Below are 26074 nucleotides of genomic sequence, written 5' to 3'. Positions count from 1 at the left end.
GTGGAGACTGAGCACAGCAGGAGGCCAGCCCCTGCCCCACCGTGATTCGGGTCCTACCCAGGCTGAGCGTGGAAGGAGCGAGGTCTCCTGCATCCTTCCGCAGGGCCTAGTTCTGGAACATACTGTCTTGCTCCACCGTGGTCTTGGGGACTGCAGACAATGCAGCCCTTTCTCGTCACAGGTGGACACCAGGTGCTGAGAAGTGGCTGCCAGTCCAAGCCAGGAGCCACAGGAGCGGAGTGGCATGTGGCACCAGTGTGGAGGGAGGCGTGTGGCCCCGGATGCCCAGACGCCCAGGGCGAGAGGGGCGAGGACGGGCTCCACTCAGGGCCAGAGCGAGGGAGGCCAGGCAGGGGCGAAGCCAGAGCAACCGCCTGGAACCGAGACGCCCTGGGTGGCCCCCCACAAAGTGCCAAGAGCAGCCCTGGCCGAGGGGCCGCTGCTGGCGGGCGCAGCGGAGGAGGAAGAGGTTTAGCACAGACCTGAGCCTGGGCGTCTACGAGGGGACCGGTCACAACAGCCAGGGTGGAACCACCCAGCGTCCCTCGCCAGGATCTGACAAACAACCGTGGTCGACCCGCACAACACGTGACATTCAGCTCGAAAGGCAGTGGATCCCCATGCGTGTTGTGACATGGTGGCCCCTGAACACAGTGTGCTCAGGGAAGGAGCCCAGACACAAAGGGCCACATGTTCCACGATTCCACGGAACGTCCAGAACAGACAGATCCAGAGACAGGAAGTTGACTTGGGGCTGTCAGGGCGGCGGGGGGCCACTAGCAGGTGCGGACTTCCTTCTGGGGTGGCGGAACGTTCAGGAATTAGAAAGAGGTGATGGTTGTGCTACATTGTGAATGAACCAAAGACCGCAGAATTGCACGTTTTAAAATGGTTAAAACGGCAAATTTTATGTTACGTATATTTTGCCGCAATAAAAACGCACATTTAAGCATGTGCACACGCACAAAGGTGATCTCTGAAGTCGAACGCTGGGGTTCCCATCCAGCTCCGCCTGCACGAGAGGCACACCCTGTGCCTCAGTTTCCCTGTGGGTAGACGAGGCCACTGAATGGCCGCAGTGAGGTTCCCACAGCTAAGTCTGCGCAAAGTGCTAGGACCAGGGCTCCCCGCCACAGTCCACCGCAGCCCATCCTGGCCATGAACACCCTCTTCCTCGAACCTAACCCAAACCCGCAGGTGTGGCCGCCCCATGCTCTGAGTCCCTCGGTCCCTCCGCCCAGGCTCCCACACACCACGGAACACGCTGACGCAAAGGCCTTTTGTCTGGGCGCCGAAAGGGCCTCCGGCAGCGGCAGCGGATCATAAATGTTTCAGAGACCTGGCTCAGCTGCCCGCCCCGCCCCGAGGGCACAGCAGGCACCTGGGCTGGGCAAACTGCCTCGACACTGGGTGGCACCTGCTGCCTGCTGCCCACTTGGGACCTGTCACCTGGTGGCCACTGGAGCTCCGGTTTGCTCAGCTGCAGGTGGGAAGGTCCCTGCAGGACTGGGCGTGCACGTCCACCGCAGCCAGGGCACCGGCCCATCGGGCAACGCGGCACGTGAGCCTTGCCCCCGGTGGTCCCCGCTGCCCAGGCCGGGCACCTGCCCGAGGCGAAACACGTCTCTCTCCTGCTCGAGGTCAACAAACAAGTTGTGGCCCCAGGTGCCACATGCCCCCCCCCAACGGTCACCACCAGGAGACCAGAGGACAGCAGAGGGAGAACCAGTCCTAAGAACCTCACACCCGAGACCCTGGCTCCCACCCACCCCTCCTGCCGGCCTTTCTGACGCCCGGTTTCCCCGCATGGCACCAAACGAGCCTCCGAGAGCCTGTGCTGAGGGCAGATCAGAGCAGCTCTGTGCTGGGGGACACGTGGAGAGACTGCCGGGCTGGGAGCCCTGGGCCAGCCACAGCCCACTCCCGAGTGGCCACGTGGCCCCACCTGCCCACCCAGCTCCCCCCGAGGGCCCCGCAGTCCCTGTGCCTGGCGCCAGGCGTCTGTTGCAGGTTTGGTGAAGGAGGGTGTCCGTCTGGGAGGCAGGACGCGCGGCTCTCCCAGGCTCCCACGGGTGGCGGGTGTGCAGCGAGGCACGTGGGTGGCCTGTGCAGCCCCCAGTGATGGCCGTCCCGGGCCGGCGTGTCCCAGGCCCTGCCTGCGCAGAGAGGCACCTCCCCGGCGGCCTCGGGTGCCCACAGGCTGCCGTGTCCAGACCGGCCAGGCCCTCAAAGCCAGCTGAGGGATGACACGTGTTCACACACCCGCCCCACAAGCCGTGTGCGACGCAGAACCGCACACGATGACCGAGCTGTGCTCCACTGCACGCTGCCCCACAGCTGGGGACAACAGCCCCGACAGGAAAAGGCCCTGCCCCTCGGGGCTCCCTGCACAGACCCCTTCCCTCCCCACCCTGCTCCCGGGAAGGGCCTGGGACCTCCCTGAGCCCGGCCCCGCACGGCCCTGGTCTCGCGGCAGAGACACCACGTGGAGGGTCAGTCCCCACCGTGGCCCCCAACCCTGAGGACCCGACACCCACCGGGGCTCCCAAGCGCCCAGACACCACTTCCCCCCAGCCTGCCGCTGTGCACGTGCCGGAGCACCGACAGAGGACACCCCGGCCACCCCCAACACGCCACCTGCTCTCCTTGGCCTATGCCGGCCACTCCTCAGCCACCGGTGGAAACTTCTGGAGGTTCCCTCACACTGCCAGTTAATCCTGTGGGTGGGGGCTGAGTGGGGACCAACTGGGGGGCCTGAGACGGTGGGACCCTGTGCGCCCTCTGCCCAGAAGGTGCTGCCACATGGGGCCAGGCCGGGGGTGGGGTGCCTAGAACACTCTTACCCCCATGTAAACAGAAGCCTCAGGTGGGGCCCGGCCCAAGCCCACCCCAGCCCCCAGAGCCCCTGTGCTCACGCACCCAGTGCCGGGGCATCAGGGGACCCTGGGGGGTCGGTGGGGGGGCCCGGAGCTGAGGCTCGGCTCAGAGCCACGGAGTCGCCCCCTCATACCTGAGGAGAGAATCACACCTGGCTATGTCCACGGCATTATCTAATGGGGGGCAGGGCTGGGTCCCCACGCACCCCCAGACGTGGGGACTGACAAGGGGCCACACGGCAGCAGGAGCCCGCGTCCCCAGCAGCACCCATCCCTCGGGCCCCACCCATATGTTCAGGTTGCCGGTGACTCGGAAAGTCTCAGCATGACACCCCTCCCCCGCAGCCCTCTGCCTGGCTCTGGTCAGGGACAGAGACCGGGGCCCAGCCCAGCCTGAGACCTTCCCTCACCCCGAGATGGACGGACTGTGCACAGAGCTCCCAGCCCCTTCCAGCCCTGCCCGCGACCGAGGATGCACACACACACGCACGCACACATCCTGGGGCACACGCAAAGCACAGGTTCACACACACGTGTGCACACACACAAGCGGCCGCCATGCTGCCGTGCTCGGAACCCAGAGCTGGGCCACTGGGGCCCGCAAGTGCCGGATGAAACGGATGTCGTGAGTCCCACTGGGTCTGTCGGCACTTCAGCGACCTGGCTGCTGTCTCTGCAGGTGGACAGGTGGGGTCAGCGGCCCCGGAATTGCTGCCCAGCGCTGCAGACAGCTGGGGGGTGGGGCGTGCTCCGTGGACGGGGGGGGGGGGGGGGGGGGAGGGCAGGGAGGGAGCAGAGCATTTGGGGTACAGGCCTGCCCACCACCCCCCGCATAGCAACACGGGCCTGGGGAGGTCCGAGAGACCTGCAGGGTCCGAGGCTGGGAGCCACACAGGCTCACCGTTCAGAGTCCTGGGTCCCCGGGTCCAGCTGTGGGACGACTGGGCCAGCCTCATGCCACGGGGCGGCGGGGAGATTGAGATGACGAGGGAGGGGGTCCGGGGAGGGGGTCCGGGGAGGGCCTTTCCGGCAAGTGCTGCTGGAACCCGAGGACCCCACAGGGGAGGGAGCGTCCACACCTCGCGGCGACGCAGAGAGCAGCTCAGGAAGGACCATCGCCCTCCAGGTGAACAAAACCTCGCCCTGCAAAACCGCTAGAAGAAAACAGAGAAAACCTTTGTGCCTTTGGTTTGGGCAAAGATCTCTTGGATACGACGGCAAAAACAAACCCACAGAAGAACAAACTGACAGATGGGGCTTCGTCAGAATAAAAAGAGAGAGAGAGAGAGGAAGGACCACGGACCGCGGACGCCTGAGCGCAGTGCGTGTCGGACGAGGGGCTCAGTCCAGAACACAGCAACACGCAGAGTGTGAAGGGACCCTCGAATTCACCAGCAGGAAAACAGCCCACGTTTCTTCATGGACAAAAGATCTGAGCAGATGCTTCACCAAAGAGGGTAAATGAACAGCAAATAAGCGTGTGGAAAGCTCCGCACCAGAGTCACGGGGGTGGGGGGTGCCCACAAGCCATGGCGAGACCCCCAACACACCCGCTAGATGGGCCAGAATTTAAAAGACCAACGACACCGAGGGCTGGCGAGGTGGAGCAACTGGGATGCTCTCCCCGGTGGCCGCAATGGCGCAGCCGCGCTGGAAAACAGCTTGGCCGCGACCTGGAAAGTTAAACCCACACCTGCCACCCGACCCCGCGGATTCCCTCCCAGGATTCACCCCAGAGAAGGGAAAGCGTTCGCCCGCACAAAGACTTGGGCGCGAATACTGCTGCCAGCTTCATTCCTAAGAGCCCCAACTGGACCCAGCCCAAACGTCCCCCAGCAGGTGACCGGATATGCAAACGGGGTCCACCCGCACACGGCACAGCTCAGCCACAGACGGGAGCCAGCTCCCGATGAAACATTCTACAGCGTGCAAACCCTGGCGCTGCCCGAGGACGGCACCGGGGGGTGGGGGTGGGGGCGCTGTGGGGGAGGGGCGCTGTGGGGGAGGGGCGCTGTGGGGGAGGGGCGCTGTGGGGGAGGGGCGCTGTGGGGGAGGCGCGCTGTGGGGGAGGGGCGCTGTGGGGGGAGGGGCGCTGTGGGGGGAGGGGCGCTGTGGGGGGAGGGGCGTGTCCACACGTCTGATGCTGGCGTCAAGGGGTCTGCAGATGTCTGGACGAACCACGCTGTCCCCTTGCACACCTGCTGTTTGTCAGATGTCATCACACCTCAATGAAGCTGCTTTTATAAAAAGTTGCTCTGAGAGGGGGTCCGTGGCCGGTGACCGGCTTGGCGCCCTGGCGGGAGTGAGCGCTCCCTGGCACCAGCTCTGTCCCAGGCAGGGTCTCAGCACGTCACTGCCAAGCTCGGGAGGAGCTGCTGTCACTCGCGCCTGTTTCGCAGGCAAGAGAGAAAACAAGAACCGAGAGCTCGAGGCCTGTGCCCACGGAACCAGTCTCCACGCGTGTGCGGCCCCTCGGCCGCCCTGCCCTGCCCGTGGCAGAAGGCGGGCTCCAGGCAGGGCGACCACGCCGGCCCCAATGCAGGGGTGTCCATGCTGCCCACAAGGGCCCGGGCCCCTTCCCTGCCCACCTCTCGCCTTGCGCCCGACTCTTCGAGGGAGGGGGACAGGGGTCCCGAAGCCCCCACTGCCGGGTGCCCAGCAGCTGGCTGTGTGTGCTGGTCCGTGTGCCCTGGGCCAGGCCCAGTGAACAGCGGCCTGTCCAGCACTGGGCACCTGGCGGTGGCCTTGCCCAAGCCCCAGCTCCCAGCCTGCCCCCGACCGCGACCAGATACCATCTCAACGGCCCCTGCAGCTCCGCGTGCCACATCCTGGGCTGTATCTGTCCCCAGTGGCTTCTCAGCTGACCCTCCCGGCCACACCACATCCTCTGCCAGAGGCTGTTTGGAGCTAGGGGACCAGGCCCCCAATCCCCAGCTGACCCAGGGAAGAGGTGACAGCTTCCTCCACCTCCAAGGGACAAAAGGGAGGGGACAGACACTGTGGAAGCCAGCCCTGCCCTTCTGGGCCCCAACTCCGTGCCAGGCACCAAAGTGCCACGACAGCATCCACGGCTCAGTCCCAACCCCAGGAGCCCTGGGCAGCTGGGAATGAGCCCAGGCCCCATCACGGCCCACTGCAGCCCCTGCAGCGGTGCTCTACACCCCCTGAAGACGCACCCCAGGGCCTGGGCCCTGCCCCCGCTCCAGCCACAGTTTGGCCCCCTGAGCTCCGGGTTACTTCCTGCCCCCGCCTGGAGTGCCCATCACATCTGCTGGCCCTAGGACCGCTCCTTGGGCCCCCTCAGGCCCCTGCAGCCCAGCTGTCCACAAACTTGCCCAGGAAGGGCCCCAGACTGTGGCCCAGGGGTGGCCCTTGGAGGGCGTGGGCAGGCATGTGGGGAGCAGACAGGCCCCCGCCAAGAGCCGGACTTGGCAGGCTGGTGGCAGATGGGCAGGCGGGCCGCAGCGTCCAGGCTGGCGCGAGGACAGTGGCCTCAGCGAGAGGTCGGGCCAGGGTGGAATGGTCCCCGGAGACCTCCAGGGGCACAGGATGGTCCCCCAAATTGAGTGGCAGGCCCCAAATCACCCCAAACTGGAGACCCTGAACACCAGCTACGAAAGGGCGTGGGAGGCCCAAGCCAGGCGGGGGCGGGGGGGGGGAGGCCAGCTGAAGGCCAGGACGCCCATGCGGTGGGCAAGGGCTGAGGCCCCAGCGTGCACCCACGGACACACCCTTGTCGGCCAAGGCCCCGGGCACCCCCTGAACAGGGTCCGGGGTCTGCTCTGGACATCCCCGAGTCCAAAGCGGGTGCTGGGGCCGCACCACCGTGGTCAGCTGTCCCCACGAGGCCGAGAGCACCAGGGTGTCACCTCCTCTCTACCCGCCCTCTGCTCTTCCAAAAGCACCGAGGGCCCTTCCCGCTTCACTCCAGCACCGCCCGCCGGCGCCAACCACAGGGAGTGGCAGGAGGACACGGGACAGCGGGGAGCCACGGACAACCACAGGGACGAGGAAGACAGGGCAGAACCGCAGGACAGCAGGGACCATGGGGAACAGGCCGACCGGCAGGACGGCCTTCGACCCAGGCCACCCTCACGGGGACACCCGCTGCCCCCAGCAGAGCCATGCGCAGGGACAGCCCAGCCAAGCCCTCGCGTCCACCTGCCCATGTCCTAAGGCCTGCCGTGGCCTCAAAGTCCTCCCAACGGCCACTCAGCAATCAGGCTTCTCGGGTGGGTGACTCTGTCCCCAGGGGACGCTAGGCACTGTCTGGGGACATTCTCATTGCCATGATCGGGAGGAGGACGCCTCTGGCTTCGGGTGGGTGGAGGCCAAGGGTGCTGCTCAGCACCCTACGATGTACAAGACAGTCCCCACGACAGAATGACCAGAACCCAGTGTCACCAGCGCTGAGGGGGAAAGACCCTGCTCTACAAACTAAAATCACCAAGATCTGTTTCCCGATAGCACGACTGAGGCCTGGAGCTCAAGTAGCCACCAGGCTGCACGACCCGTGGGCTGGGCACGGAGCCCACCCTGTCCCCACCAGGACAGGAAGGCTGTCCCTCTGCCCGTCTGGCAGGAGGCTCTGGGCTGGCCAGCGATCCCGTGGCCCAGCTGTGGCCGTGGCCTGACAGCTGCTCCCAGGGGCCTTCCGGCCCTCGGGGACCGAGTTCCACTGGGCTGGGCTGGCGTGAGGCTGGAGCCCCAAGGCCGGACAGACGTCCACGGGCCGGACGGACGTCCACGGGCCGTCCCGACTGCTGCTGCAGGACAAGCCCGGGGGGCAGGGAGGCTGCGGCTACCCTCGCCCCAGAGAATAGCGGCCCCAGCACCCCATTGTTCCCCCTCAGCTTCCGTGAGCCCCTTCCTCCTCTTGCAAAGGAGGGGACAGACCTGTGGGGGGAGCCCAGGGGGCCTTCCCACCAACAAGCACCCACCCAGGCGGGAGCTCGGCCAAGGTGTCCCCTGCCCCTTTGGAGGCCCCGCGTCTGCTCCAGGCCTCGGTTTCCCCAGCTATCAATGGGGCAGCTGGGCCACAGACTGTCTGCGTCTCCTCTAACGACGACAGTGACGGTCCTGTTCAGCTTCCTTGGCGGCACGTCCGGGCAGAGGCATCAGGGAGACTCCGATACGTCCCGAGTCCCCTGGGGCAGGCTGGGTGAGCAGGTCCCGGCCGGGACAGCAGGGAGCAGTGCCCACGCCCAGCGCCTGCCAGCGCACACCCCCAAGGGCACGGGCTCCCAGGAGACAACCCATGGCAGTCACCAAGCTCCCAGAGGAAGGACAGGTCAGGTCACCAGCCCAGCAGGTGCTACCAGGAGCCACTCAAATCCAGACTCGCCTAGGGAAGCTCCATTCTGCCTGCCGGGCCCAGGACGGCCTCCCAGGCTCCCAGGAGCACGGCTGGTGCCCGCCACGTCTGCTCCTGCCCGGGCCACGCCGAGGCCCTCCCTCCCTCCAAGGCCGCCTGGAAGCTCCCTGGGGGGCTTGCCTGGGGCAGGCAGAGCAGAGCCCACCCGTCCCCTCCACGCAGGGGGCTGCGCCCTCCCAGCTCGCACCCCGTCCTCCGCAGGCCTGGCGAGGGAGCCTGCTCTGGCCACCAGCAGGAAAGCAGCCCCGGCAGTGGCCCCACGTCCCAGCAGGTGCTTGTGCAAAGCACGTGTGTCGGGACCTCAGACAGGGGTGTGGGGTGGGGCTGCCCAGAGCCGCCTGGGGGGCACCAAACAGAGGTGACACGGCTCCAACCCCCAGCTGTGACCCTGAGCACGTGTCTGTGCTCTTGGGCTTTGACTCCTCTGGACGAGCCGCAGGAGTGACGCACTCAGAGCTGTCTCAGCCCTGGGGGGGACCCCAGCTGGCCTTGCCTTGGAGGAGCTGGTGGTCTCGGGCCACGTGGCTGGACTGCGGGCACAGAGCACCACCCCGGAGCTGTCCCTGCAGCGAGGGCCTCCCACCTGGACAGGAGACCGGGCTGGTCACCTGGATGAGGGGTCACCGGGCCTGCTGCAAGCCTGGTCCCCAGGTCCCCAAGGCCACACTTCCTCCCTCCCTTCCTCGGCCAGGGGCCTTTGATGCAGCCGCTGCCTGCCCACTACACGGGAACTTCCGCCACCACCCACCCCCGAGAAAGGAGGAAAAGGGAAGCCCCCTGTGGACTCCGGCTCCTTTCCTCTCTGCTCAGGACCCTCCGGAAGGGACCCGCCCCCCAGCCCCAGCCCCCTGTGCAGGTTCGGCGCGGCCGCCTCCGCCTTGCTGGGACAGTCCTCCCGCCAGCACCCTGGAGCCCCACGTGGACTGTGCAACCCCGGCCCACGAGAGCCACTGGGACCCGCCACCCAGCGGCCCCCCAAGGACAGTTCCCGCAAGCCAGGCCCAGCCCAGGGCCCCACAGGGGGACATCCCAGAGCCAGGAGCCCACGGGGCCACATCACCCAGGGCCACGGCACCTGCTCCACCCGCCACCCTCTGGGCCAAACCACACTCAACGCACCTGAGTTCTCAGGCCCAGTCGCCAAAACACAGTCAGGGCTCCACAGCCCCCTTTCAGGCCTCTGGTCGCGTCTATATTTTAATTAAAATGACCTCTTATTTAAAAAAAAAAAAAAGCAACATGTTCTTAACTAGAAAATTCAGATAAGCAAAAATAGAAAGATTAAACCCATAATCCATGCCCAGCGTGACCACGAGGAACACTTGGGGTCCACTTTCTGGATCTGTCCCCACCCGGACATCGTGTCTTGGCCCCAGAGAGAGCTCCCAGCCTCCTGTTTGCAGCCGGGGACTGTGACGCCCCCTTCCTGTGTCGGTCACATGCAGGCCACGTTCTAACTGCCCCAAGGTGCCCCCAGGTCCCGGCCCCACCCTGCCCAGATTGGTCCTGCCGTGGCTGACGTCATTTTCCTTGGTGCCATCTGTGGAGACGGGCCCGTCACCCAGGCCCATGACCCATGAATCCAGACCCAACTGCGCACGTGAGCCCCGCAGACAGGAGCCCGCTGAGGCCTGGCCCTCGCCCGCGAGGACCCTTCCCTCCGATCCATCCGGCAAGCAATTCCCGGGAAGACAGCCCCACGTGGGGACGGGCACAGGCACCCACAGGACCCTGGCATCGCTGGGCTGTGGCCAGGGCCGGGCTGAGCCCCTCCATGGCCACGTTCCGGGGTCCCACGGGGAGCAGCCGCCACTGCCCTGAGACTCAGGGAGCAGACACAGGTTCATGTCCGGTTCGGGCACCCCCAGACCTCCCCAGCTAGTGTACGTCGAGCTCAGCACAGCTCTGGCACCCGGCGCACCCACAAACGACAGCACCCCCTCTGCACCCCCCAGAAGAGTCTAGACCCCAGGACGCCCTGGAGCGGCGTGACTTTGAGGTGGCAGGCGGCCTGCCAGAGGGGCCGTGATAAGCGCTCGGGGGGCGGAGTCTGCCCTGGGGACTGGCCAGGGCCCCTGCCCCTCCCCTCGCCTGTGCCAAGGGCGGCCAGAACATTCCAGCACTCACCGGGAGGTGCCGTGCCCCCTGGAGCTGCACCAGGGACCCGAGTGGGCCCGGATCCAGGGGACAGAGGGGCAAACGCTCCTTAGCAGGGAACAGCCTCTACCTCTCGGGGCCGGCAGGGACTTTTCAAAGGCCTTTTGTGTTCCTGTCTTCTGTCCCTGCCCCCAGGTAGGTAGAAATTAGGCTCACCAGGGACGTGCGAAAGTCACCTGGTCACCCAAGGTCACACGGCAGTGCAGGACAGAGCCAGGGACAGAGCACCCGTGTCCCGATTCCCTGCTCTTCCCAGGTGCTCTAGAACCCGCCCACCCCCACTTCCCAGTCACCATGTCCCCACAGCAGGGACACCCTCAAGAAGGTCCCAGGCCCCCTTCCCAGCCCCACAGCCCCGGGCCCTCCAGTGGCTGCCGGCCCCACCCACCAGCTCGGGAGGCTCACGCCAGGCTGCAGCTGCTCAGAAGCCACCAGAACTCGGGCCGGGCCCACTGCAGGGGTCCAGCCTTGGCCCTGTCACTGCTGACCGGCCCACGTGCCCGCCAGGGAGGGCTCCTTCCTGCCCCTCACAGCTGCCAGGCCCGCCCACCTCCAGAGCCCTCAGCTGCTGTTCTTGCCAGCCAGGGCCTCCCCAGCCCCCGCCCGCAGGCCCGGCCCTGAGCAGAGCCACCGGGACTCCCCCGAGCCCCCCACCATGGGGGCAGTGCCAGGGCAGAGGCCAGCGGAAAGTGTCCACAGGGTGACGCAGGCGGGAGAGCTGGCCCGCCACTTGGCAGCGGGTGGGGTCTTACGGGACGTGAGGGGTCTGACAGCTGCCGCCCCGACCCCGCCAGGCGGTGTGGACGGTGCACATGGTCCCGCAGCACAAAGAGGAGACGGCACATTCCAGAAACCAGGGGCCTCCGCCAGAGCCCCAGGCAGGTGTAAGGCTCAGGAAGAGACACATTGGAGGTGGCAGCAGGTGAGACGGGGACCCTGGACACGGGCCTGAGAGCTACCCTGCCCCCATTGTGCACGTCCACCCTGCAGTGGCCTGGTGGCCCCAGGACAGCCACGGAGACCCGCCCGACACCCACGAGTCTGGGACCCGACACCCGTGTATCCAGACCACACCACCAGAAGGCTCCCACGGCTTTCCACAGGACGTGTCTGCAAAGACACCCCTCAGCCCAGGGAAGAGCTCTGAGTCACTTGTGATCCCTAGAAAGACACGACGGAGCTGGGTCCCCTCCCGAGTCTCAGACCTTGGCTCCGTCGGCCCAGGACGCACAGAAGACCGGCCGCCGGGACGGCCACACTGGGGCCAGGCTGGCCAAGGCCACACCCACCAGACCCTCTCCAGAACCTCCCCCTCGGGACGGCGGGCGCTGGAACCAGCCATCCATCCGCTTCTCCCTCCGTCCCCCACCCACCCACCTGTCCACCCTTCGGGACACCAACTCCACGCCAGCCCTGCAGTGGCACAGGTGGCTCAAGATCCTTGCCACGTTCCATGGCAGCCACAGGCCTCAAATTCCTGAGACCCAGATGCCTGGACTCGTGGGTGGGGGTGGGGATGAGGATGGGGGTGGGGCCACGTGAACAAGAACAGCTGCAACCGGAGGCCACGCAAACCCGGGCCTGGTGCCACGGCCACCCCGCCCTCCTGACACGCTCGCACGTGGAGACAAAGCCTCCACCTGGCCTCTCCCAGCCCTGTGCCTGGAGGCTGGCGGGGATGGAGGCTGGGGGGGACGGAGGCTGGCGGGGACGGAGGCTGGGGAGGACGGAGGCGGGAGGGGACGGAGGCTGGGGGGGACGGAGGCTGGCGGGGACGGAGGCTGGGGGGGACGGAGGCTGGCGGGGACGGAGGCTGGGGGGGACGGAGGCGGGAGGGGACGGAGGCTGGGGGGGACGGAGGCTGGGGGGGACGGAGGCTGGCGGGGACGGAGGCTGGGGGGGACAGAGGCTGGCGGGGACGGAGGCGGGAGGGGACGGAGGCTGGGGGGGACGGAGGCTGGCGGGGACGGAGGCTGGCGGGGACGGAGGCTGGGGGGGACGGAGGCGGAAGGGGACGGAGGCTGGGGGGGACGGAGGCTGACGGGGACGGAGGCGGGAGGGGACGGAGGCTGGGGGGGACGGAGGCGGGAGGGGACGGAGGCGGGAGGGGACGGAGGCGGGGGGGACGGAGGCTGGCGGGGACGGAGGCTGGGGGGGACGGAGGCTGGGGGGGACGGAGGCGGGAGGGGACGGAGGCGGGAGAGGGCGTGCCCCGGCCCCGCTCCAGGCCAGCCTGCCCTGCCAGCGCGGCCTTATCTCCTCCTCGCGAGGTCCACTCCAGGACGGAGCTCCGGAGGCTATTTTAGGAACAAAACTGACCGGCATGGAGACGTGCCGGGAGGTGGTCGGTCTGCATGTCGGCTGAGAAACCCTTCCCTTCCGAGGCCGAAGGCGGAAGAGACATCGGACAGCAAGGTGGCAGCCCCGCCAAGGCCACACACACGGGCCGAGCCACACATGCGTGACCGCACCGGACTCGTCACCAAGCCGAGATGAGGCTCCAGTGCCAACAACATGCGAGGGCAGCCTCGGAGGAGGTGACTGCCAGGGCCACCCCAGGAGGGCGGGGCCGGGACGCACAGCGGTGCTGACTCCAGGACAGCGCCAAGCCCACTTCAGCCCGCCCGGCCGCAGGCTCGGACGCCACCCCTGGAGCAAGGAGGCTGAGGCCCCCCTGGCTCCTGAACACCCCGGACGCCCAGGGCCTGCGGCTTTAGCGCCACGGGACCCGCAGGCTGTGCCATCGGTGGGTGAGACCGACGAGAAGTGTCCCGCACACGGCGCCTGTTCCTGGAGCCCAGCGCTCCCCCGAGGCCTCGGGACAGTCTCTGGCGCAGATGCCTCCTCCGCGGCGGTGCCTGTCTGCCCCCACAGTGAAGGTCTGCAGCACCCGGACACGGCCCCGGCCACAGGCCACCCGAAACGGGAGTTCTCCCATCCAGCCCACTGCCACCGAGTCCCTGGCAATGGGCACAGGACCTCTGGCAAATGGCCACGTGCAAACCTTTGGTTCAGGGTGTAGACACAGCTGGGCTGGCGTCCAGGTGCCCGGGACACCCCTGGGCAGCGCAGGAGCAGAGCACGGCCCCGGGGAGGAGGCGGGTGGTGTGGGAAGGAGGTCGCGGCAAGACGAGCACCACGGGCCCTCGGGTTGCCGGGGCCCGTGTGCCCCCTCCTCCCGCGGGGTACGCTGCCCCACACCAGCCACAGAGCCCCTGGAAAAGACCCTGGGAGGTGGGCACTGTACCTGCCAACTGGAGGAGGGTGGGCCAGCAGCAAGGCCCACGCCGCTCCCGGGCCCCGGCGGAGTCCTGCTCCCAGCTCAGCGGGCAGGCGGGGACCCTGACCTGCTGAGGGAGGGTCTTCCTGCAGGCCCAGTGACCTGAAGCCCATCCGGGTTTTCAGAGAACTCTGAGCTTCAACATGCACGCGGGCCTGGGCTCACGCACTCACAGGAAAAACATGTCCACGCCAGGTACTAAATTCGGGCTGTCTGAAGACCGCAAAGCCTGCAGCGCGGCTTTAAATAAACCACGTATCTCTTCTGGCCTACAGGTTCCCACACGTGAGGAGGAAGAAACAAAAAACACTCACTCACCAGTTCTTGCTAAACCCGTCCTCTGACCCAGCCCCGGGTCCCGGCCACCTGGGCCGCCCGTGGCGAGGAGAGTGGGTTTAAGAAGTGACCCCTCACCCCGATTCTGCCAACCCTGAACCAGCTACTGCTGGGGCCACGAGCAAGAACCAGCCCCTTCCACCCCCACTGCTCATTCACCCGGGAGGCCGCGGGAGTCTGAGATGACTTCTGTTCCCCTAGGGGTTTGTCTGGGCCACTTCCTGTCCTCAGCTCCCTCCGCAGGGCAGGCGGCAGGTCGAGGCACCACGGGGCCGGCGGGCCGAGTGGCTCCGAGCCAGCTGGGAGCCGGGTCTGCAGCGCCAGCCGGGCGGAGCCAGACGAGCAACGGCCACAGCTCGAAGCCGGGGCCTACCCCAGACACAGTGTGGCCACATCCCACATGGGCCTCAGAGCCCTCCAGGGCCCACCCGACAGCCCCTTCTGCTCACCTGCCCTGCCCTGATTCCACCCCGGCATCCTCCCGGGTCTCCCCAGGAGGTGTGGGCTGTGCCCTGTTCCCCCGGGCACCTGGCCCCCATCAGGCTCCTACTCAGACCCCAGTGGCTGACGCCCCGAGACCTCAGTCTCGGCCTGAGATCAGGGGCAAGGTCAGTGCACGCCTTGTCCCAGGCCCAGCTCCAGGCAGGCCACACAGCCCGTGGGCACTGCGCCCCAGACCCCAGCAGCCGTGGCGTCCCCACCCCTGCCCACCAGGGAAGCCTAGCTCTCCCTGTTCTACGGCTGAGGTCACGGGGCCAGCCAGGAGCTGGTGCAAATCCCGGTCTGCTTGCTCCAGAGACCCCTAAATCCCCATCCCTGGGAAGGGAGGGGCCAGGCCCAAAATTCCCAACAGCCCCGAACCCTCCCGGCTGGGCAGACACGGTCGGGAACCAGGAGACGACGGCACAGGCCCTGGCGGGCGAGGCAGGGTGACGATGCCCAGAGGATGTCACGGAACCATAACTGCAGGGTTTGCAGTTTGATTGATCAGGACCTAAGAAAGGCCGAGCGCCAGTCGGCTGGACGGTGATTCTCAGACCTTGTCCTTTGTTTATCTCTTGCTGTTTCACTTACGGAAGAAAACCGCCGTCTGTCCTGGAAAGTACCACAGCCGGGACTTTGCAGACGGCCTCCGCGGCGTCATTGAGCGCGTCCCCAGGCCCCGGCATTTCCAATAAACTCGTATTTCCATCTAGAGGCTCCGTCAGTCATTCGCCCAGCGAGAAACCGCTGTGGGCGAGGTGCTCCCCGGGCTCCGTCCTGAGCCCCGGCTGTCGGGATGTCTGTTTGGTGGCAGCATCCACCGAGTCCACGCCGAGTCCACGCCGAGTCCACGACCGCGCCGGTGCCGGGGGACAGTGAGGCACGAGCCCCAGCGGTGCCTCTTCAGGCGCAGGCGGGTCCGGAGGAGAGACACGACCTCACCCGCTCGGCTTCCGCGCTACGGTTGCAGCAACGCAGGACGGACGTGGGCTGGGTCCGCTCCACGTAAATACTCACTGGGGTCAAAATCGCGAGCCTCCCCGCTGACCTCCGATGCTCAGACTGATGGCCTTGCCCCTCAGTACCGGGATGGACTCGGGATTGAAGCCCCCAGACGCATCGCCACCCGCGTTAGCTGCTGTTCTTGGCGAAGCTCACCGTGGCGCACCTGTGCCCAGGCACACCCTCGCGGTGTCTCCGATGCTGGTGGCACGGCCCTCGTGGCCTGTGACGGCTGTCCTGCCTCTGCCTGGACACCCCCGCCACAGGCCTGGACTCGGCCATCTCTCCAGGGGCTGTGGTTTCTTTCGGGGGCAAATGGCACTTAGAGGCCACAGTCTGGGGTTTAGGGTGCTCATGGCTACCGCGTGGTCCTGGTTTCAAGGACTTTCGGGGTGAACGCGCACCGGCACCCGTCAAGCCAGGGCTGGTGCGTGTGTGCTTAGCCTCCTCTCTCATCTGCTCTCCTCCCCCCACACCGGAAACCTCCGTCCTAAGACACCAGCAGTGACTGACCTGCCTCGCCCGCAGCTCGCACGCAGCAGTCAAAATAAGTCTGACACTGTCACAACTGTCACTTTGCCAGCGGGTTGTCCTGAGCCGATAGCCCACTGGAAACATGTCACCTGAAATAAGTTTTTTTGGGTGGTTATTCCTTCCGCTAACTCAGTACACATTTTTAGGTTAGTTTCATTTTGAATTTAAGGTACTCTATTCCCAGGTAAGATTTATTTAGGGATTTTTAATTAAGAGATTAGAGGCTGCTGCTTTATTTAAAATTATGCGAACTATTTTTTTTTTTTTTTTTTGGAGACAGAGTCTCGCTCTGTTGCCCGGGCTAGAGTGAGTGCCGTGGCGTCAGCCTAGCTCACAGCAACCTCAAACTCCTGGGCTCAAGCGATCCTACTGCCTCAGCCTCCCGAGTAGCTGGGACTACAGGCATGCACCACCATGCCTGGCTAATTTTTTTCTATATATATTTTTAGTTGTCCAGCTAATTTCTTTCTATTTTTAGTAGAGACGGGGTGTCGCTCTTGCTCAGGCTGGTCTTGAACTCCTGAGCTCCAGCAATCCGCCCGCCTCGGCCTCCCAGAGTGCTAGGATTACAGGCGTGAGCCACCGTGCCCGGCCCGAACTATTTTTTAAAAGTTTCCCAGATCTCTGAAACGAGCTCTATTCAGAGACAGCTGGGTCGATCCGTCCCTTCCCTCAAGGTAATTTTTTGAGCTTTGAATCACGCTCCCACCGCTTCTGTCTTTAATCTGTGTGTATTCCGGCATCCTCCTCGTCTGGCAGGGGAAGGGCAGCCGTCACACACTGCGCTTTTTCATGAAAAATCCCGACAGTCCCCCCACAGTAGCACACAGATCTACGCGCCTCTTCTTACGGCTGCGTAATACTCCACGCGTGGCCGATCCAGCTGGTCTCCCACGTGGCCAGGCACGTCCCCCAGTCTCACAATTACAGAGACTGTGTCACGCCTCTTCCTGCTTCTGCCAGGACCTTCAGGAAAGATTCCAGACAGTGGGGTTGTCGGGTCAGAGGTCAGCGCATACACGGCTGTGCCGGATGCTACCGAATCCCCCTCGTGTGGTCTAACACATCGCGTGCCCGCCGCCAAACGCTCTGGGCTTTCTGCCAGTCTGGAGGGACCTTGGTGACGTTTTCATCTGCATGTTTCTCACCAGGAGCAAAGGTGGCAGCTTCCTGCATGTTCAAAGCCACCTGTGGCCACTTGCTCTGTGAGCAGGTGTCCGGCCTCCTGCTCAGCTCCCGTGGGCGGCCGCTTTCTGCTGTTTTCAGAAACTCCACGTCCGAGACATCAACCTCTCGCGACAAGTCACCTCCTCTCCCCCGTCTGGTGTCTGTTCATCATCCTCTCACGGTGGTGGCACCGCCCGCAAGTCACTTCTTTCTTCCGCAGTCACACACGTCCCTCTCCGCAACGCACCCGCCCCTGACTCGTCCCCACCCCAGGGTGCAGGACGCCTGGAGCCCGAGTGGTTTTCTGGCCCACGCGGGTTCATTCTGGCGTGAGGCGACTCGTGGGTCCCGTCTGGTGGTGTCCACACGGCCACCAGGCCACCCAGCCTCGCTCATCAGCAAGCGTCTCTTCCCACTGGCGTGAGACGCTCTTCCACAAGCTTCAACCCAGTCTGTGCGTGGCTTACAAACTCCGTGTCGTTGGAGATCTGCCCGTCCGTGTGGCAGTGCCGTGTGGTTTTAATCACCAAAGCTTTATGTTTTATAATATTTTGCGCCATCCCAGCCAAGAGCACAGACGTGACTTTTCACAAGACAACAGCTGGAGACGTCATGGGGGAAAATGCCAAACCCAGGACCCGCCAAGATCAAACATTCGAAGCGCATGGTTCCCGGGGCTGATGGGACGTAGCCGGAGGTGCCCCTGGGCGCCCCCCACTCTAGCTGCTCCCCTCTGCGGGGCGGGGGCACCCAGGGGGGTGCCCGCCGGGGCAGAGGGGCCTGCCTGCCTCGGTCGGTGTCCTGTGGTCACTCCTGCTCAGCCGGAGGCCAAGGAGGCGGCCTGGCCCTGGGGGCTTGGGGTCCCAATGCAGCTGGGCTGTCACCACACAGAGGAGCTTCCCGGCAGGCGGGGGTCTCTGTCCAGCCGTCTCCCTTTAGTTCCCTTCAGTTCTGAATCTCTCCAGCTCTCCGCACAGAGCAAGTCCGGCGGGAATTGGCCGCGGACAGCTGTTCAGAGCGTCCTTCCGGTTTGCCCAAGAGTGTGGTTTGGGAGGGGGCGGAGGAGCTGCCCGTCCTTGGCACACACTGAGGGGGGTGTGCCCAGAGCCCCTGCCCCCCAGTGACCCTGTGCCCCGTGGGTGGGGGCATCCAGCAGCGCACCCACTGCCGAGACACAGGCGCAAGGCAAGCGTTTGAGGGTAGGAAGGGGGGGCCTCGGGGTGCTTCCCGGAGGCGGCAGAGGCGCCGTCCGCAGACTGGGGGCGAGGGCCGGGTGAGCACGGGGTGCCCCTGGGTGCACGCCGGGCCTGATGCCAGAAACAGGGCGACACCGTGCCCGAGACTGTGGCATCCTGAGGCTTCCAGGCAGAAGTGGAAAAGCTTCCCAGGCGTGGCATGAGCAGAGTGGCTGGGCCTCAGTTTCCCCATCTGCATGGCAACTCAAATGCCCCCATCTGTAAGCCAATGAGCAAAAATGGGAGCAGGACTCTCCCGCCAGCCACGGGGTCCCTGAGGCTTCTGCCCACCACCTTCCCAAGCTCAGGAATGCCGCCGGACCAAAGCACCGACGGGCAGATGTCAGCAGCCTGGCTAGTCTGGGCTGGGAGCTGCTGGGCGGCAGCCCTGACACTGCAGGGTTGAGGATGGGCAGGAGCAGGGAGAGGCAAGGAGGAGCCTGGGTTTCAGAGACCAGACGCCGGGTGACCCCATCGAGAGGAGTGAGACCTGCCCACGTGGACCCTCAAATACCCAGGGTCACACCAACGCCCCATACAGAGCCCAGAGCACCAAGCCGCAGGGGCTCCAGGCACTGAAGGGGGATGGTGAGGAAGGCAGCACTCTGCCTGGGGCAGCATGGGGAGGCTCCCTGGAGGAGGCGGCCTCAGAGCCAAGCTCCAGCCAGAGGAAGCAGCCAGATGAAAGGCCCGGGTCGGCTGGTCACCCTACCCGAGGGCAGGCGGCCCCAGGACACCGAGGGAGCAAAGTCGGGCTGGGCCCCACCTGGGCTCCACACTCCACTCTCAGGAAGTGGCTTCCTCTTCTCTCCTTCCAGGACAGCACCCACTCCTCACGTGGCCAAGCCACCAAAGGAGTGACAGCCCCCACCCAAGGGTCCCCCCGTGGGGCGTGAACAAGGCCTCAAGGGCCCGTCGGATCCCAGCCTGGCTGCCGGGCAAGCAGGTCGGGGTGTGAGAGTCCGGCGGCCTCGGGCACAGCCACGTGGCCTCGGGCAGCCACCTGCTCGGAGTCCCTTGTCCCTCAGTTCCCAGCCGCGCTGAGCAAACCGCACCCTTGGCAGGTGCTCCGCCAGGCAGCGCACACTGCCGCTCCCATCCCGCCCAAGGCCCCCGGGGCAGAGCCAGGCTGCCCCCTGCCACGGCACCCCCGCCCCAGCCAGCACCCACCCAGCAGGCTCCGAGCAGGGGGCGGAGCTGATCAGGGGGCGGGGCTCCAAGCAGGGGGCGGGGTGGGGCAGCAGGAGAGAAAGCCTCATCGTGTGGTCAGAAGCCACAAAAATGGCTGTGTGGGCTCAGGTCCCGTGCTGTGCCCTGGTCACCTGGCCCACAGCAGAGCCACCAGCAGCCTCCTCCTCGGTCCCCTTGACAGATCGGCAGTTTCTCACGGTGCCCGGCGGGGCCACTGGAGAGAGATGACCGCCCAGCAGGCGGTGTGAAGACCTGGACCATCTCACTGAGGCGCCCACAGGGGCCCAGACACGTGCACAGCCCCGAGGAGGAGAGCCGGGTGCTGGGGTGACCCATTAGTGACATGGACCCCAGACTGGCCGCCTCACAGAGTGAAACCGACCCCACGACCCTCCCCTCTGCAACCAAATCTTTGGGGTCAAAGTGGCCTAAGGTGGTGGCGTTCACCACCTCATTCTGCCCTCCAGTAGCAGTGGCCGGGCTTCTGGAAGCTTCTCTGTGGCATCTCCCAGGGCCAGCCACACACCCATGTCTCTCCTTGGACATGTGCCCCCTTGGCTCCTCCCGGGTCTGGAACATTCTCCTTGCAGGCCACCACCCCCAGGAACCTGCGGTGAGGCTGTCCCTGCCGTCACCCTCACCTGTAGACAGGGCGAGTTGCACAGAGATGCCATTTGCAACGTCAGGGCTGGAAAGCGACATGGAGCTCGTCTGGGTCCATTCCCAGACGAGGGGGCTGGTGGGCTGGGGGCGGCCCTGCCCAGGGCTGAGAAGGGGCTCAGGACCAGAGCCCGCACGCCGGCACCTTGCACCCAGAATGCAGCCCACAGGCCGGTGGCACCCCTGAGGCCGGAGCTCCCGGACTCCCCACGCCCGCTGGGTCAGCACCGCCCGGCAGCTCATCCGGGCAGCTCCGGGTCACACCGGCACAGGAATAGCAAACTCAGAAACCAGCTTTTGTAGCAGCAGGAGGATTCGGCACCGACACCTTTAGGAATGGGGCGTTGCCGCCCCGGTGGAGGTGGGGCCCGGCCCCCATCACTCTGGCACGTGGGTGGCACTCCTGGCACTCCTGCCCACCTCAGCTGCTCCCACCCACTCAGCCCCACAAGGCCTGTCCCCAGCTCTGCGGCTGGGACTTGGAGCCCCTCTCCCCTCCTGTCCCCCTGCTGGGCGTGCCGCAAGCCAGGCAGCACGTGGCAGAAGCCACAACAGCAGTGGGCAACCAGCTCCCGGGGCTCCGGTCACTCTGCCCTCGCAGCGGGGGGCCCCGCCAGGCAGCCCAGCCGGAAACTGACTCAGGGAAACCCCCCGGCACGCAGAGGTGGCAGCGCCCTGGGCACCACACACTGAGCGGCTCGAATCACGGACATTTCCCGTCTCCTGGTCCTAGAGGCTGCATGTCCAAGATCGAGGTGTCACCGGGACGGTTCCTCCTTGGCTGGCAGATGGCTGGCTCCTGTGTCCTCACATGGTCGTCCCTCTGTGTCTGTGTCCTAATCCCCTTGTCTTATGGGGACACCAGTCACATGGGATTAGAACCCACCCTCGTGGCCTCACTTTACCGTCACCTCTGTAAAGACCCATCTCCAAATACGATCGCATCGAGGGACTGGGAGTTAGGACTCAGTCTCTCTTTGAGGGACACGACTCAACCCAACAGAGTGGACGTGTGGGAACACTGTCCTGACTCCACTGCCGCCACCCCCGCTGGGCACCATCCCCCTGTCCCTCAGCGGCAGGGGCCTGGGCCCTCCGACGCAGAGAAAGCCCACCGCGTCGGCACCAACGCCCCCCAGCCCCTCCCGCAGACCCACTGCTGCTGGCCCGTGTGCGAAGGAGCCAGAGCCTCGGACGGCCGGGTGCCAGGGGAACCTTCTGTGCCCCCACCTGACCCTGGCAGCTGCGGGCGAGAGCCTCGAGCACCCGGCTCCTGGGCTGCCCACTTGGTGCCGGCACGCGTGCACGCACGGCCTCCCCGACCAGCCCTGCACGGAAGGTGCCGGCGCCACCACCAGCCTGCCATAGGGGCAAGATGCAGACTCAGAGGACTCAGGGACTGGCCGGGGTGGCCCAGCCACGAGGCTGCGCTCAGACACGAAGCTCCATCCTGCTCCCACATCCACCCCGGCCAGGTCCCCGCACCGTCCTGACCTGTCCTCAGGGGAGGCTGGGAGGCCCTTCCTCCCGGAACCCCGAGCTCTTTCGCCACCCGGACTGTCTCCCTCCCTCCCGGCCACTCCCCCAGCTGGTGCTCGGCCATGGTCTGGCACTCAACACGCGCGGCAGAGACATCCGGCAGGGTCTGCAGTGGAGATAGGGGGTCTCCAGGCAGCCAGAGGATGAGACCAAGGGACCAGGCCCCAGAGAAGGCAGCTGTGTGAGGAGCCCCAAAAGGAATCCCCAGTTTTACTGGGAACCCTGGGTGGGGGTGCCTAGAGGGGACACAGGGCAAGAGACCAGCCTGTCCTCCCAGCCTCCCCCGCCCACTGCAGCACAGCTGCCCAGCAGCCTCTTCAGACCGAGGCCGGAGCCTGGAAGCCGGGGGGTACGGGGGAGCCTCGGAGTCAGGTGACGTGGCCTGAGAACCGGCCTCCACTTGGCCTTGGCTTCTAGACCGGCTCAGCCCAATAAAGCACCAGGACCTGCTTCGGGCTCCATCAATGATTAACACGTGTCAAGGGTGCCGCCAAAAGCCACCGAAGAGGTCTCGGGAAGCTGGGAGAGCGGAGGCTGAGGGCGGGCAGGGACCGGCGGTGCTGAGCCGAGCCGGGTTCGGGTTCGAGAGCCCGGGGTGGGCAGCCTCCCCTCCCTCTGGGCCCCTCCCTCAGATCCCTCTTCTCAGCCCAGGCAGACGTCCGGGCACCTCGGCAGCCAGAGCAGTCGCCGCTGGACACCACAGCCTCGTCAGCAGGTAGCTGGGACCCCCCGTGGCCAGCCGGGGCTGCGGGACCACCGTGCCCCCTGATACGGTGGGGGTTCCCACGGTGGGGGCACAAAGGGCCAGGGAAGGACCGGGGAGTGTGGGGGACAGACAGGAAGCCCACGCGGGCAAGGGCCACGGCCGGGCACTGCGTCCTGCTCCCTGACCCCGGCAGGCCCGGGGGCGCCGAGGAACACAGGAAGAGCTGCCGGGGGGTTCCCCAAGGAGAGGCAGGATATCCTGGCCTGCTTCCCGGCCACTCGCACGCCGGAGGGTGTGTCCCGCCTCCCACCCTGACACCCCTGCACACCCCGGGCCCCAGCTCACCCTCCTCCAGCCCAAAGCCCACGACCCTTCTCCCGTCCGCCCACCGAGGACAGAGCTCTCCCCCCACAGCGTCCTCCCTGGCTCTGGCCAGTCTGTGATCCCAGTGAGACGCCGGGTCTCCCCCAAGAGACTGGCCAGACTGAGAGTGCAGCGCCCTGTGACCCGCTGGAGACGTGGGGTGAGGGGGCCTCCCCAGGCCCCAGACAAGCCACATGCCCTGCCTCACATGACCCCAGGTGTCCCAGGGCCAGGCACACCTCGTACAGGGACGGGGCCCAAGGCCACACGCCACTCACAGAAGCGTCCCTTTCCTGGCCCCCTGGCCCCAGAAGCTGCCCCTGCCCTGCCCGCTCCGGGAGGCTGGGCAAAGGCAGACTGCGCTGAGCAAACTTCCGAGAGCTAAACAATCAGAATCAGGAAGAAAACACAAGCGTAAGCAGAGACTTCCTCTGGGGTGCGGCGAGCCCTCTTCCTCCGCAAGCACCGCGGCGACCCGGAGCTCCCGAGATGCTTGCCCCGGACCTGCACGCCCAGGGCGCGACCGAGAGGCGGCTAAAGGCAAGGGGGGCTTCCGGACAGAGGGGCCTCTGGACAGGGGCTCCTCACACATCTGGCTGCGGGGTCTGCCTGCTTCCGGGCGCCCCAGGGAGTTGGGGCCCAGTAGGCGAGTGCCAGGAGCACTCCCGTCGGCACTGCAGCACCCACAAGCCTGAGGTTTGCTGGACGCTCCCACAGTGGCATCCGATTTGCGTAGGGTCCCTCGGGGTCACTCCACACGGACATCTCCCAAACCCCAAGACGAGCTGCTGCAGCCGTGGGCAGAACCTTCCCCTCCCACAGACCAGCCACGGCTCCGCACCCTCTGGCAGTTGAGGAGGCCCGGGCTGCGGAGCTGGGGTGGGAAGAGTCTCTGAGACCATGGTCCAGCCGTGTCTTTGGGACAGTTGTCCCCAGACTGGCCCTCCCTGACTTGGAAAGCCCTGCCTGTCTCACCAAGGTGGGCAGTGCCCCTGGGACCATAGTCCCACTCCCTCACCTGAGACGATGCTCCAAGCCGGACAGGTCCTGCTGCTCCCCTGGGGCCCTGGCAGCAGCCACCAGCAGGAGTGACAGGGCCCCCCGATGCCCTCCGCCAGGTCTCCAGCAGGCCCAGGGGAGGAAGCGGGGATGAACACACTCTGCCACCGGCCACCCTGCGCAGCTCTCAGATGAGCCCACGGGACACTGAGCAAAGGCTCCCAGGCAAGAGGCTGCTGGCTGGGCAGCCAGGAAGTAGGGCCACTGGGCAGCAGGCCAGAGCAGCCAGACCCTCCTCGGAGGGAACTTCTTATGCCCGTCCCTGAGAAGCCCAGTGCCCTGCCCCACTCAGGCACGCGGTGCTGGGAATCAGAGCCACCTGGCAAGAGCAAGGGCCAGGTGCTACCTGCCCGCTTTCTCCTGGTGCACAGCTGCCTCTGATGGAGGCTGCAGGCGGCCCCACCCCCTCCCCGTGCCCCTCCAACCTCGGCATCAACCCAGGTTTTCCGGATCTTGGTTCGGTTAACTCAGGGCCGGTGAGCGCTCTCCACACCATGCTGGCCCTGCAGGAAGCCACCGCCTGCACTGTCCTGCCTGGACATGAGTCCACCTGGGCCTAAGGGTCTCAGACCCGCTGGCACCAGCAGGAGCATAAGGCCCCTCCCGTCTTGGGGGCTCCCGAGCATCTGCTGTGTCCCCACCGACCTTGGGGAATCCTCTGTGCTGTGCCCAAGGGCAGCTCCCCCACGCTGCTGCTCTGCTCCCCCTTGTCCCAGAGGGATTAACACCTGGACTGTCCCTCCAGGAGGAGTGGAACCGGCTTCTGGGCTCTGGGCACCCCCTCCCCAGCTGGCCCCCGACACATGCCCGGGCCGGCCTGTGAGGAGTTTCCCACCCACAGTCTCAGCAGTGTCCCTGAACTTCAAGAAACAGGCGCCGGTCTTGTTTCTGCTTTTCCCCATTAACCCCTTCCTCCCCTCTCCTGCTCCGGCTTGGCAGCTGGGCCGGCAGGTGGCTGGGACAGGGCTCCAGCCGGCGGAAAGCCCCTGGGGTGGCGGGCGATACTCACACGGCGAAGTGGTAGACGAAGCACTTCCAGCCGGTGGGGCGCTCGAGGAAGTTGTAGACGCGGCCCTGGACGTGGGTGCGCGCCAGCAGCGGGCGGCGCGTGCTGTAGATGGAGACGCGCGGGTCCATGCTCACGCGCGGCCGCGGGCCGAGCTCGGCGGCCGGGGGCGCGGCGGGGGGCGCGGCGGGGGGCGCGGGGGGCGCGGGCCCCGGGGCGCCGGGCGGCGCGATCGGTGCATAGAGCGCGCCGCCCGCCGGGCCGCCCTCCGCCAGCTCCAGCGAGAACGGGCACCTCTTGGCCAGGCCCGCGCTGCCTCGCCGGGCGCCCGGCAGGCGGCCCCAGCCCCAGCGCGTCCTCTCGGCCCCGGGCGGGGAGGCCGCGGCCATGGCGCGCGCCCGCGGGGCCGGAGCTGCGGCGAGGGCGAGCGCCCGGGCACAGTGCGGGCGGCCGCTGCTGCCACCCCGCCGCGGGGGGCCGCTGCCCGCTCCGCCCGGGAGGGGCGGGGCCGGAGGGGGCGGGGGCCGCGGGCCGGTCCCCTGGGGCGCCGCGCCCCGCCCCGCCGGACGCCCCGCCCCCCCGCCCGCGCCCACCTGCTGGGCCCGCCCCGCCCCGCCCACCTGCTCGCCCCCATTCCCGAGGCTGCGCCGGAGGGGAGGAAGGCGGGGGCCGGCAGGTGTCTTGACAGCGAACCGCGCGGCTCGGGCGGTGGAACCGGGCAGGGCGCGGGCGCCTACTTTCCCGCCCTCTGAGCCGCTCCTGAGAGGGGGTGGGAGGAAAGGGCGAAAGAGGGGCGCCCTGGGGCACTCGTGGCCGATCCTCTTGGGGCCGGATGCCCAGGAGTGCCGGCCCCGGGCACACTCTGAACGCCCCGGGGTGTCTAGGTGCGCGAGCCGCAGGCGGAGAGTGGGCTCTGGGGGCCCTGCCCACTAGGACCGTCCGCCCCGGAGGTGAGATGGGGCCACCGACGGTCAGGGACGGCGTAGTGGGAGCTGTGGCGGGGAGCCTGTGTCTGGCTGGGCAGGTCTAGGGAGAGGCGTAGGCACCCCCTAGGGACTTGGAGATTGCGCGTCTTGTCCTGTGCTCTCCGGACCTGGGCTGCCCAG

General features: G+C 66.5%; 1 protein-coding gene across 1 annotated transcript in view; it reads right to left on the bottom strand.

Moving 5' to 3' along the window:
- The window catches only part of KCNQ1 (potassium voltage-gated channel subfamily Q member 1), a 340175-nt gene extending 315051 nt beyond the window's left edge, over nucleotides 1-25124 (bottom strand). The window contains exon 1 of the mRNA XM_069471839.1: nucleotides 24972-25124. Within this exon, the coding sequence (XP_069327940.1) occupies nucleotides 24972-25099 (128 nt within the window). The 5' untranslated portion in view covers nucleotides 25100-25124. The remainder of the gene's footprint in view (nucleotides 1-24971) is intronic.
- Between the last annotated feature and the right edge of the window lie 950 nt (nucleotides 25125-26074).

The sequence above is a fragment of the Eulemur rufifrons genome, chromosome 6, assembly GCF_041146395.1.
Source record: "Eulemur rufifrons isolate Redbay chromosome 6, OSU_ERuf_1, whole genome shotgun sequence".
Taxonomy (NCBI): Eukaryota; Metazoa; Chordata; class Mammalia; order Primates; family Lemuridae; genus Eulemur; species Eulemur rufifrons.
Note: the sequence above shows the minus strand (reverse complement) of the source record. Positions and strands in the feature narration are given on the sequence as shown.